The sequence below is a fragment of the Hyaena hyaena genome, unplaced genomic scaffold (assembly GCF_003009895.1).
Source record: "Hyaena hyaena isolate Hyena2069 unplaced genomic scaffold, ASM300989v1 scaffold_176, whole genome shotgun sequence".
In the NCBI taxonomy this organism is placed as follows: domain Eukaryota; kingdom Metazoa; phylum Chordata; class Mammalia; order Carnivora; family Hyaenidae; genus Hyaena; species Hyaena hyaena.
Window position 1 is genome coordinate 183,862 of NW_024080809.1, and position 14,222 is coordinate 198,083.

The 14,222-nt window shown below is 46.4% G+C and overlaps 1 protein-coding gene across 2 annotated transcripts in view; it reads right to left on the reverse strand.

Annotated features, from left to right (window-relative positions):
• The window catches only part of SH2D4B (SH2 domain containing 4B), an 88,138-nt gene that overhangs the window by 37,122 nt on the left and 36,794 nt on the right, over positions 1–14,222 (reverse strand). For both annotated transcript variants that reach the window (XM_039240558.1, XM_039240557.1), the window contains exon 4: positions 5,988–6,135. In XM_039240558.1, the coding sequence (XP_039096489.1) occupies positions 5,988–6,135 (148 nt within the window). The remainder of the gene's footprint in view (positions 1–5,987; positions 6,136–14,222) is intronic.

The following is a 14,222-nucleotide window of genomic DNA, read 5'->3' on the forward strand; positions in this document are numbered from 1 at the left end:
TTCTTGATGGCTGCCAACAGTGACCCCCTGTGGCCACCAGGAGCAACTTCAGAGGTTCCTTAAGGCCAGAGTAAACCTGGAAAAGACTCTGCTTTGGGACACCAGAAAGCCCCCAGGGATTCTTGAGCAATTCAAGAGGGGAGAGAACGCCAAGCAGGACATGAATCACGCACGTGGAGACTCAGGCTGGCATAATGTGGAGACATTTGGCACTCAGAGCATGAGGAACAGCTCGAAGCGGTTACATCCAGAGACACTGCACAACTTCCCAACCCATGAGTGGATAGAACAGGCCCTTCTCTTGTGTTACCTTTTCCTCCCAGCCCCGCCCCATCTCCAGACCACACTGCATCTCCACAAACCCCCTCGGCTTCCCCCTGTCTCGAGCACACAGCACTTTAGAATCACCCACATGAAACCCGGTCTCCAGAGCCATCTCCTTTCCTTTTTTTTTTTTTTTTTATTAATGTTTTATTTATTTCTAGGAGAGAGAGAGAGAGAGAGAGACAGCGTGAACAGGGGAGGGTCAGAGAGAGAGGGAGTCACAGACTGAAACAGGCTCCAGGCTCTGAGCTGGCCGTCAGCACAGAGCCCGACGCGGGGCCAGAACCCACGAACCGCGAGATCATGACCTAAGCGAAAGTCAGACGCTTAACCGACTAAGCCACCCAGGCGCCCCAAGAGCCATCTCCTTTCTACGGGCAAAGAGAATGGAACCAATGTAATTGGATTCCATATTGGGCCTGAGCACACGTTTTCTGCCTCGGGTCTGACCACACCCGGGCAAGTGGGGAGCAAAGCAGAGCACAGCTTGTGAGCTAAGGGCCGCACCAGAATCACACGGTCCGAGGAGGGAGGAGAGGGGTTAAGAAGAGCACAGTTCCAAATTTTGGAAATAGTATCATTTACCGAGTCATGCTGGCTCGTCTCTAAATCTCTGGGCAACTAGACATGACCTAACTCCGCACGCCTACAAGTTCACAGTTGAGAAATAATCAAATGAATTTCTGCCTGGAATATTCAGAGCTTCTCAGAGCCCAGAGCCTGCTCTGCTATTCGAACTGAACAACTAACTTCAGATTTAAGTGATACTAAAGGAAACAATGTCCTTTTTCCCCCTAACTTGGGAGAATTTAATTTAGGTGCTTTGTCAAAAACTGCTGCTCCCAGTAGATTAATGGCCCACTAAAATCTTTCATATAAAATTAATTGAGTGCAGAACGGCCTTACTGGTTTTGAATGACAGCCTCCAGAATTCAGCACATCGTTCTTTAAGAAAGTATAAAGCTGGGAACCCAAATCATAGGACCTGAATTATCACCTTTCCTCTGTCTTTTGGAGATTTTTCCATTTTCTATTGCCACATAGTGCATTAATTAGCAGTCAGGCAGCACTTGGGCCAGAGAATCTCGTCTCAGTCCCCAAGGCAACACCAGCCCAGCCCACAATGGCCCAACTCATCGTGTGGCTGCAAGAAGAAGGCTCCCGAGTGACACTTCCGCCCTCTCCTTTTACCCTCCCAACAGCCTCGACTCAACATGGATACCCTCACTGTTCAAAGAGGAAACTGAACCACTGAGCAAGGACTTGCTCACAGTCACGCTAGTTAGTGGCAGAGGTGGGGCGGGGCTCCTAGGCTAGGGCTCCTCCTCCTCGCACACTAGAGTGACCTCACGTGACTTCACCTTGTAATTGCTCACTCTATTTTCAGTATAAACCGCTGTCCCACCTTCTTGTTTCTCCTCTCTCTTCTTCCACTCTGAATTTAAATGAGTTGTTACTTAGCCCTTGCCTATCTTCCCTTACTAGCCTCATTTTCATCATCACTCACCAGGAACCCCAGGCTGCAGCAGAATCGGTGCGCATGCCATGCCTTATGCACACAATGATGACCTTGCTTTTGCTCAGTGCTGCTCCCTCTGCTGGGATGCCCTTCCCTGCCTTCTTTACCTCTCCACTTTTCCCAAACCAAATGCCATTTCCTCCACGGAGGCCTTTCCAAAGGCTCTATACATCATGATCAAGTGGGATTTATTCTGGGATGCAAGGATGGTTCAACAGAGGCAAATCAATAACTCTGATATATCACATTAACAAAAAGAAGAATAAGAATGACATGATCAACTCAATAGATGCAGAAAATGCATTTCACAAAACGCAGCATCTTTTCATGATAAACACTCTCAAGAAACTGGGTGTAGAAAGAACGTACCTCATAATAAAAGCTGTACATGACAAGCCCATAGCTAACCTCATAAGCCACAGTGTAAAGTTGAAAGCTTTTGCTCTATGATCAGAAGTAACACAAGAATGCCCACTGTCACCACTTGTATTCACCATAATGCTGGAATTTCTAGCCCAAATAATTAGGCAAGGCAAAAATAATAAAAGGCATCCGAATCAGAGAGGAAGAAGAAAAACTGTCTGTTTGCAGGTGGCATGACCTTACATATAGAAAACCCTAATAATTTTATCCAAAAATTATTAGAACTAATAAACAAATTAAAATGACAGGGTACAAAATCAACATGCAAATATCAGTTGTGTTTCTATGCACTAACAGTGAATAAGAAAAAAAACAGTAATAAAACAACCCCATTTACAATAGCATCAGGGTGGGTGAAATAGGTGATGGGGATTAAGGAGGGCACTTGTTGGGATGAGCACTGGGTATTGTATGTAAGCGATGAATCACTAAATTCTACTCCTGAAACCAATATTACACTGTACATTAAAAGCTTGGGGAGAAAAGGATAAAATACTCAGAAATAAATTTTGCAAAGGAGGCAAAAGACCTGTACACTAAAAACTATAAGACATTGATGAAAGAAATTGAAGAAGACACAAATAAATGTGTTCATAGATTGGAAGAATTAATACTACTAAAATAAATATACTACTCAAGGCAATGTACAGATTCGAGACAATCTATCAAAATTCCAATGGCATTTTTCACAGAAAGAGAAAAAATAATCCTAAAATTCGTATAGAACCACAAAAGGTCTGAATAGCTAAAGCAATCTTGAACAAGAAGAAGAAAGCTAGAAGCATCTCATTTCATGAGCTCAAGTTATATTACAAAGCTATAGTAACTGAAACAGTATAGTGCTGACATAAAATCAGACACACAGACCAATGGAAAAGACTGTAGAGCTCAGAAATAAACTTATCCAAATATCGTCAACAAATTTTCATCAAAGGCACTAAGAACTCATAATGGGAAAAGATAGTCTCTTCAATAAACGGTGCAGGGAAAAGTGGACAGCTACATGGAAAAGAATGAAATTGGACCTCTATCTCACAGCCTATAAAAAAATCACCTCGAAATGGATTAAAAGCTTAAATGTAAGACCTGATACTGTAAGACGCCTGGAAGAAAACATAGGAAAAAAGTTCCTTGACATTGGTCTTGACAACAATATTTTGGATATGACACCAAAAGCAAAACTAAACAGGTGGGACTACATCAATTCAAAAAGCTTCTGCACAGCAAAGGAAACCATCAACAAAATTAAAAGGCAACCTGTGGAATAGGCGAAAGTCTTTGTAAACCACATATCCAATAAGGGGCTAATATCCAAAATATATAGGAACCCCAGCAACTCAATTAGCCAAAAACAAATAACCCAATGTAAAAATGGGCAAAGGACCTGAACAAGTATTTTTTCAAAAAGACATTCAGAAGGCCAACAGGTACATGAAAAAGTACTCATCATCATTAATCACCAGGGAAATGCAAATCAAAACCACAATGAGATATCACCTTACACCTGTTAGAATGTCTATTATCAAAAAGACAAGGGGGACCTGGGTGGCTCAGTTGGTTAAGCGGCTAACTTACGCTCAATCGTGATCTCACAGTTTGTGGGTTCCAGCCCCGCGTCGGGCTCTGTGATGGCAGCTCAGAGCCTGGAGCCTGCTTCAGATTCTGTGTCTCCCTCGCTTTCTGCCCTTCCCCTGCTTGTGCTCTGTCTCTCAAAAAATGAATAAACATTAAAAAAAAATTTTGTTTAAAAGACAAAAGATACCAGGCATTGGCAAAGATGGGAAGAAACTAGTACCCTCATATACTGCTTGTGGAAATGTAAAACGGTACAGTCGCTTTGAAAAACAGAATGGCAGTTACTCCAAATGTTAAACATAGTTACCATATGACCTAGAAAATCCACTCCCCAGAGAATTGAAAAAAATACGTTCACATAAAAACACACCAATGCTCAGAGCAACATTATTCATAATAGCTAAAAAGCAGAAACAACCCAAAGGTCCATCAGCTAATGAATGGATAAACCAACATGGTGGTACCTGCCTACATCAGAATTTTATTCAACCATAAAAAGGAATGAAGCACAGGCCCATGCTAAAACAGGGCTGGACCTTGACATCATGCTAAACGAAAGAAGTCAGACACAAAAGGCCACCTAATGTACGATTCAATTATATGAAATATCCATAATAGACAAATCCATAGGGACAGAAATTACATCGGTGCTTTCCAGAGGCGTGGCAAGAGAAGGAATAGCCAACGCGTACAGAGTTTCTCTTTGCAGTGACGAAATATTCTGGAACTAATAATGGCGATGGCTGCACAACATAGTGAGTATACGAAAAGCCACTAAATTGTACCGCTTCGAAGTGTGAATTTTATGTTATGTGAACTGTATTTCAATTTTTTTAAGGTCTGTTTAATGGCTCTGGGCGTGTGGTTGAGAAAGGCTGAGGACCAGAAGACTGGCGAGAAGTCACCCCACATCTCTGCTCCCCCTGCCGCGGCCCTCGTTCCCATCGTCTCTAATATGTTCCTCTGCAAAGGCTCTTGCTTTCTCCCAAACTCAGTATTAGACATTTCCCACTGTCCACCTGCATGAACCACGCCTTCTTATTTTCTGCCATTTTTGATGTTTTGACACCTTGCTGAGCCTAGAGAGATGGCCTCTCCCAGAGTTGGCCACGTCCCGAAGATCCTAAAGGGTTCACGTGCAAGTGTGTCTTTCATTTGTAAACCAGTCAATCCAAAATCCATATCCCAACCACTTCCTTTATCCAGTGCCTACACTCTGGGTCACTATCCACGTGTCCTGGTCACCCAAGGGCAGGGTGTCAGACAACTCGGGACAGCCCCTATGCCCCAGAGCCTGCGGAAATTATTCAAGCCCACCAATCCTAAGCCTGCTTACCCTGCCTGGCCCTACCTTTCCCAAGGAAACCACAGCAAAGGCTCTGACCCACACTGCCCCCTGGCTCCCACCGCCTCCTGACCGGCAGGGGGCTTCCCCATGCACCCCTGCCTGGCATGCCACAGCCCCTGAGAGTAGAAACTTCTTGCAAGATCACCATCTCCACATCTGCATGTGTCTTTGTACCTGATTCAAACGAACCCCGAGCACATACTGAAATATCACCTTGCAAATCTGGTTCCACCTTCCCTCTCCCACCTAACTTCTCTCCACCGACACCCTCCAAGCTTTGTAGCCTCCCCTTACATCTCCACCTTCCTGAGCACACACCGCATCCCGGTCACCACGCCTTTGCACCCGCTGGGGCCTCCGTCTCCAACGCCCTCTCCCACCTCTTTGCCTCAGTTATTCCTGTGCCCCGATCAACCTTCATGTCCTAATGCTGCATCCGGAAGCCCACCAGGATCACCACTCTCTGCTCCAGCAGTACCTGATACTCTCTCCCTGCAAGCCCAAAGCCCGTGTAACTGGTCCATGAGTCCCTCATTTCTGGATGCCCAGGGCTTCGCACAGAGCCAGCGGCCTACGGGTAGCTCAGTAAATTGTAGGGTTTTATTTTTTAGCGTTAAGAAATCTCCCCTACAGTCAGAGCCCTTACCCTCTGGGTCCTCGGCAGGGTCGCTCGTGTGGGTGGCACCGGGTCAAGGGGTGTGGGCTGCGCAGTGAGCCGGAGGGAAGACGGAGCATCACACAAGTGGGAAGACGATGGGGGGTGGAGGGGGGTGGGGGGAGGCAGGCCCGAGTACTCACGCTGCTCCTCCCACTCCCGCTCCTCGTTCTCGCTGGCGTGGCTCTGCAGCTGGGCCTGCTTCAGGGTCCAGTAGAGTTCCTTCGCCCTCTGCTCTTCCTGGAGGCGAATCTGCTCCTCTCCCTGCTTCCTCTCCTCTTCCTCTTTCCTCTAAAATATCATGGGGACAGAACGGTGGCATGAGGTCACAAGAGAGAAGCGCCCCTGGGCGGCCGGTCAAGGCTGAGCCATCGCGGGGTGGGGTGGGCCACCGGTCCACCTCTGACGCGTGGAATGGCAATAGTTCGGCCTAATCCCGGCTGCGGTAAGGCTCAAATGGGTAAAAACACATAGAACGATGTGTAGATATTAAAGCTTTGTGCAAAGACAAGGGGATGCTGGGCCATCCTTGCCCACTTGCATTCTGGGGGAGAAGGGAGTAAGTACCAGTCTTCTGGGGGCCCGTGAGGCAGAATATGATCATGTCCTAAACTTCTGTCTGAATATTTTAAAGACAAGCAGGTTTGCCCCATATCTGCAATTATTGCCCCTCTTTTAATTTCCAACAAGGCTGTGTGTGTGTGTGTGTGTGTGTGTGTGTGCACGCACGTGTGTATTTTCCCCTACCAGTTAGTCAAATATGCATTATGCCAAAGGCTCATTTTAAAAACCAGCAAGTCTCAGGGCGCCCAGTGGTCAGTCAGTTAAGCATACGACTTTGGCTCCGGTCATGATCCCACTGCTTGTGGGCCTGAGCCCTGCATCAGGCTCTGTGCTGACAGCTCACAGCTTAGAGCCTGGAGCCTGCTTCAGATTCTGTCTCCATCTCCCTGCCCCTCCCCCTCTCAAGCTGTCTCTCTCTCTCTGTCTCTGTCTCTGTCTCTCTCAAGTATAAATTAAAACAATAAAAAATTGAAAGAAAATAAATCAAAAAATAAAAACCCGCTTGTCTCCAGACCACTTCATCCCAACCTACCCCACCCCTACGCGGTGCCCAGAGGCCACCATTCTGTTATTTTAGTTGCTCCTTCATGTGGTTACATCTCTGTCCCTGTAATGCGGTGAATATTTTGATTTATCAATTCTAGACATTAAACTACTGCCTTTCCTTTTTGGTTCATGACTATTTATTTAGCACTAATGTTTCCCACACAGGTATACACCCGAACTTTCTCTCTCTTCATCCTCGCAATGTCGACATTGCTATCTGTGGTAAAATCAATAGTCGGACTAAATATGGCTGACTGCAAAACCAGAATGGGCCACTATTTTCACCAATCCTAAAAAGCATGTTTAGCTTTCTAACACAACCTCTGAAAGATGGGTGTGTCTCTCAACCCACAGCCTGCCTTTTTAGTAGGCGACAACTTTTTCTTTCTTCTTAAAATGATGGTCGACAAATCGTTACTTAACTAATAATGGCATCTTAAATTTGGTAAAACATGGTAGTATGATGGCTGTTTCTTCCCTGAGTTGAACTGTTTTATCCTGAAGTTGAAGACTGAGTTTTCCCAAACTTCTCTAAGACCTGTGGTAAATCTTTCTCTGTGTTTATTATTTTTAAAAGACTTTTAAAATGTTTATTTATTTGAGAGAGAGAGAGAATGCACTAGTTGGGGAGGGCAAGAGAGAGAGGGACAGAGGATCTGAAGCAGGCTCTGTGCTGACAGCAGAGAGCCGGACCCAGGCTTGAACTCACAAACCGTGAGATCATGACCTGAGCCAAAGTCGGAAGCTTATCCAACTGAGCCACCCAGGTGCCCCACTGTGTTTATTAATATAACGGATAAACAGCAGTTATTGTTTTCGAGGATCACCACTGCCGCCAGATGCCAGCCTTCCTTCTTCTCCCCATCTCAGCTGGTTGTTACCGGGGTCTCCTGTCTGTCCACCTACCGGGGACTCATTTCTCAGCCCTCCCTGAGTTGGAGCCCTCGTTTCTTTGTTCCATGTTCTTTTTTTGGTCACTTCATCATTTGGCAGCAACAGGACTTCTTGGCTAAAGACACACAGAGAGAGGCTCCCTGAGTCTTAGCTGAAAACATCTTATATGCTGCCCTCAGATACAGCTGCTCATTTGGCTGAGCATAGAATTTAATTGAAAAATCATTTTCTTAAAGTAGACTTTGGAAGACTTTCCTCCCTAGCATCCAGTACTGCCACTCGGATCCTCAATCTTCTACATGAGATATTAATTTCCCTCTTTATCACGGACATGTTGAATGTAGTTAACGTGATATGCCTCGGTGGGGACTTTCTTTCATCGACTATGCCAGGCACTCAAGTGGCTTTCTGCCTGAAGTCTCAGATCTTTCCAGTCTAATACACCGTGGCTTAGAATTTCTTGGATAATTTCTTCTGCTCTCACTGTTTTTCTTTCTAGAACTCCTGTTTGTCAAATGCTGGACTCCTTGACTTGATCCTCCCTTGAGCCTTATCATTTCTCTCTTATTTTCTGTCTCTTGTCTTTGCTGTTCTACTTCCTGGTTGATTTCACTGACTTTATTGTCTAAATCTGCTACTGCATTTTTTTATGTCAAGCACCACATTTGTAAATCCCAAGCCCTCCTTTTTATTCTTTGGTTGTTTCTTTTGGCTTCGTTGCACCCTGTCCTGGTTTTATCTCTGTTATGAACATAATGTTTCATCTCTGAGGCTGTTAGAGCTTTGTCTCCCCTATATTCTGATTTAGATCTATTTCCTCTGTTTTTTGCTTTTTGTTTTCTTTAAAGTGTGTTTTATGTGGCGCCTGTCATTCGTGTTAGAGGCTTTCCTCAGATATCTGATGTTTCCTGTCTATTTATATTCAAGAAAGGAAATAACTAGACAGAGACTCAGAGCATAGAGACAGGACTTCCTTGGGAGATGGGCCTCGCTCTGGGATGAGCGGATGAGAAATCAGCCATTTTACTGAGGAACACTCAAGTATCTAGAAGTCCTTTCTCTGAGATTACCCTACCTGAGTGGTGTCTGCCCACCAGCATACCAGAAGTCTGGGGAGGAGGGGGCAGGCAGGACAGCCCTTAGACCCTAGCAAGCAGGACCCCTGGCCGGGCCCCCACATTTCACGGGAATGCCATGCTGTGAAATGCCTTCTTTGCGAACATCTCCCTCAGGGTCCCCCTGGGAACAGCCACAGAGTCCTCCCAGGATCGGTAGGGGCAGCAGTGAAATCCAGTAAGGTACCCCAAGTCCAGACCAGCTCCTGCATGAGCCCTAGTCTCTGTTTCTCCCCCTCTGTGCTCTCTGATCCTCTCCGTCATAAAGGGTGTTAACTATATGCCCCCAGGAGCTCCAGGACTCATTTAGGGAGTCACCCTGGAGCCCCATGGCCAGACCATGGTTCCTGGAGGGTGACCTGGCAAGCAGATGAAACCTGCCCGCTAGCACCGTATTTTCTTTTTGCTTTTTTATGTTTATTTATTTTTGAGAGAGGGAAAGAGAGAGGGAGGGGCAGAACGAAAGAGAGAGTGGAGAACCCCAAGCAGGATCCACACTATCAGTACAGAGCCGGATGTGGGGCTCGATCCCATGAACCATGAGATCATGACCTGAGCCGAAATCAAGAGCTGGACACTTAACTGACTGAGCCACCCAGGTGCCCGCGACACCGTATTTTTGTCACAGGATCGCATGAGGTTGGGTCACCAGGACAGAGCTAACAGGCTGATTTTCTGTGGTTCAAATTGATCATTTATTATAAACAAAGACACCATGCAAAAATATCTGCTGGCCCCGTGCATCCTAGGGGCAACATTGGCTGAAGGTCCTCGTGTTCAGACCTTCACTGTGTCCCCTCTGCCCCTGGCCTGCTCTCTCCACTCTGCCTGACACGCTGAGCTCTGCCCGTGCCCCATCTCCTTCTGCTCGGAGGGAGGGACGTGGCAGCCTGGAAGACATGGATGAAAATGGGGACATGGGGGTCCAGCCACAGCACAGAGAAACTGAGCAGTCTGAGCTCCCCTCGTCATAGTGCCTGGTGCCTTTACGTCCTGAGTTCATGGGAATCCAGACCGAGCCAGCTCACCTACTCACCCTCTTCCTTCAGGTGCCCCGCTGAACCCCTCCCATCTCCCCCTCCCAACAGCCAAACTCTGGCGAATGTTTTCTCATCTGTTCTCTCCTCTCATCTTCTCTCTCCTTGTGCTTTAGAACTTTTCTCGGTCCTTTGCTACCATTTGAATGGATCAACAAGAGGGATAAAAAGTGATAACTGAGTTTTAATCCCTCATTTAATAAAGACAACGTTTTATTCTTTCTTCTGAAATGGTATAGATTAAGTTTTTTCCACTAATTCAAATCAATTTTTTAATCCTAAAGAATAGATAAAATTCCCACTTCCAAATGAGCCACTCAAGAGGGGAATTAGGGCTAAAGAAGCCGAGTGGCTTCACGCAGTCACTCACCAAACACTTAGAGAGCACCTAGAGGCTCAGGCCCGCATCGGGCTGTCGTCTCTAGGGACACAGCTGGGGGCACGACACACAGGCCCCACCCTCAGAGCTCACCTTCCAATGTATGACACACACCAGACAAATAAAAATCAGGAAATGTCAGGGAATGATAAACAGTACACAAAGAATTAAAACAGGGCAAATGACAGAATTTAGTTAGCTACTTTAGGCTGTGTGACCAGAAATCCTCCCAGGAGGGACAATGTGATCTGATAACCAGTCAGGAAGAATACTAGTAAGTGAGTATTGGGGGAAAGAAATTTCCAGGCAGAGGAAACCACAAGCACGGTGGGCCCAGCACTGCAAATGGCTTTGCCATGTTGGAGTATAGAATCATCCACTGTGGTTGAAAGATGAAAAGTCAAAATTCTATCTTTGATGAGTCTGGGATACTATCTGACATCCCCAGAGGCCTGCCCTTAGCAGCAGGATGCATGTGCGTGGGCTTCAGGGCAAGTTCAGCTGAGGATATTGTCTGAAAAGTCATCTGCAGAGGAATGATGTTTCTCAGCCATGGGACCTAATCCTATCCCTGAGAGAAAGAAGGCAGATGCAGATCAAGAGAAAACAACCAGAAATAAATCACAGAGATGAAAGTACAGCGTAGGGAATGCAGTCAATAAAACCGTAATAAGGTTGCATGGTGACAGATGGTGACCACACGTATCGAGATTGACCGTTGCGTAATGCATAGAATGGTCGAATCAATATGTTGCACACCTGAAACTAATATAACACTGCATGTCAATTACACTTCAGTAATAACAGTAAAACGGAGAGAGCAGGAGAGAGAACTACCAGAGTGTCTTGGGCCACTCCACCACTTAAAACTTGAGAGAAAGAGCTGGAGCCAGGAAAAGAGGCGGAGAAGGAAGGCCAACAGATAAGCTAAGAACCCAGGAGGGGTGATGCCTGTTGGGGAAGCCAAGAGAAGAGAACATTTCAAGTAAAAGGGAGTGGTAAACTGAGCTGCAAGCCCCGAGCCATCGCAGAAAATAAGGACAGAGAAGTGAAGAGGGAAGGCGGGTCATGGCCGCAGGATGTGATGGGAAAGCAAAAGCGGCCAAGGTCGGGGGAGGGGAAGGCAGACATCCCGGCGACATAGGAGAGGGAGTGGAGATGACCATAGGCAGAGCTTTAGGGACATCTTCTGCAGACAGGAGCAGAGAAGGGGAGAGGCCGGTGGAGGGGAATGTGGGGTCAGCAGGGAGATGGGCTCAGGCGAGAAATGCTAGAGCCAAGAGTTGATGACAGGTACAAAATTAGAACAAAAGTCTGTCTGGCTCCAAAGCAGAATAAGCTGAGTTTTAGCTCAAAGCCATGAAAAAATCTCCCCTTGGGCAATCACCGGCATCTCAGCAGAGCAAAAATCAGCCTCACATGGGCACAGCATTACAGTGTACACAGCAGGTTTCCTATGGCCCCGCAGGGCTCCCTCGTCTCTGACCAAGGAGGTCACACCACCCAAAACACAGAGCACCAGCCAAGATGGTGCCCACCCAGACACTTGAGATCCAGCGTCTGCTCACGTTGGATCTTCCAGGCGGGAGCAGGTCTTAGGAAAATATAGTCAGCCAAGGCCTGTCAGAGCCAGAAGGGCTTGAACCTCCTTGTCCTACTTTCTGACACAGACAAGGAGTGTATTGCCTTGCTTGGGCCGCCGTTGCAAAGCACCACAAACCAGGAGGCTTTAATAACAGACACTTATGAGGTATAGAGGCCATCACTCATCAGTTAGAACACCCATTCATCCAAGATCAAGGTGTGGGCAGGGTTGGTTTCTTCTGAGGCTTCTCCCCTTGCCTCCTAGATGGACCATCTTCTTCCCATGCCTCACATGCCCTGTCTTCTGTGGGTACACATGTCTATGTCCAAATTTCCTCTTCTCATAAGGGCACCAGTCCTGATGGATTAGGACCCACCCTGAAGACCTCATCTTAACTTATGACCCCTCTAAAGACCTTACCTCTACGTACACTTACATTCTGGAAGTTAGATCGTCAAGATATGAGGCCCATAACAGAGACTGCGCCCCAGAGAAGGATCATGACTGACACTTGGCATAATGTCCTCTGAGTCCATCCATGTTGTCCCAAATGGCAGGGTGTCCTTTGTTAAGACTGAATAATATTCCATCGTATATATTATATATATATATACATACATTATATACACATATACATTATGTATATATACCACATTGTATTTATCCATTCATTGGTCAGCAGACACTTAGACTGTGTTTGGGGAAAAGCTACAAAGTTTCAGTTATGCAAGATGAATAAATTCTGGAGCTATAATGTCCAGTATGGTACCTTTACTTAATACCATACTGTATCCTGAAATTTGCTAACAGAGTAGATCTTAAGTGTTCTCACCACACACGAAAACGATAACCAGGCAAGGTGAGAGGCACATTCATTATCTTGATTACGGTAATCATTTCACACTGTATACATATACCAAAACACTGGACATCTCAAATATATACAATTCTTCTTTGTAAATTGTAGCTCAATAAAGGGGGGGGGGGTGTTAATTACCAGCAAATAAGAAATGGATAAATGGCAGGGCCACTGTTCACTCAGTCCTCTTTACCCAAGAGTGAATGGACTGGGAGCCAGAAAACTGCCTCCGTCTCAAAGGAAAATAACCAGCCACTTACTGTGACAAAGACAAGCTTCTCACAGAGATGGGGACAACAAAAGAAAACATTTTGTACCTACAGATAAAGAGCACGGCATCTTTCCCTCTGCGGTCTTGCTGCAATGATTCACTCCTTACAGCTGAAATTGCCTGAAAACCTCTCTCCATTTGGGGCGGCTCTCAGAATCCTTTGGCTCCTCCATGAGCCCCAGTTTAAAGTCTATCTTTAAATTTGGCAGCCACGGCCAAGGCAGCCGAAAGGCGGATATGCAAACAGTCTCCCTTCCACCTTAGGAATCGATGCCTTTTTCTGGCAGCCCCAAAGCCCTCTGAGCTGTCCAGCTTATTCAATCCCCCTTCTCCTCATAACCCATCGGTAACAGCACACCACAGGAGCCCACAGAGGCCCGGGTCCACCTCACCCCGATGGAAAATGTCACCGAGACCGATGCTTTTCAGGAAGCCATAGTCGCTTTTGTTGTGGTGGGGGGCAAGAATTCCTGTCCCCTTCAAGGGGCCTTCCTGCTGAAGAAGAATCAGACTGACATGAGACAGATTCACAGAAGAAAATCAGATTTGGTAACATGCATACAAGGAAAGCACACAGATATGGAAATTCCAAAGGCCATCAGGCAAGATGACCGATCTGTGTCATCCTGAACTTAGGAGGAGCAGGAGGGCTCTGGGACTTCAAAAGAAAGGAATGTGCCTCACAGGGTGATAAAGAGCAGATGTTTGGTAATTAGACGTTCGCCCTGCCATACAGATGGGTCACTCAGATAAAATTTATCACTGTTAATAACCCTCCTTCTGGAAAAGATGCCCCATTGAGATTCTCCTATGTAGTTGGAGGGAGGGAAAATAGTTTCTCTTGAGACCTCAGGGTCGCAATTGCCTTCAGCTCAAAATAGTCCACGTGCCAAAGTGGCACATTCCGGGGCACAGGAGGGCTGTCCTGAAACCCTTTGGTTGTTCATCTGGCCCGAATAATACCATCATGCTTTGCGAGATGAGGTACACCAGAAGGGCAGGGCCATGCCTGTATCATTTATTCCCCCATTGACAGCCCGCAGCACAGGGCCTGGCAGATAGCAGGTGCTCTGTCAACACTGACCGGAGGAGTAAGTGAACTGACGAAAGAGTGAAGTTAAGACAGGG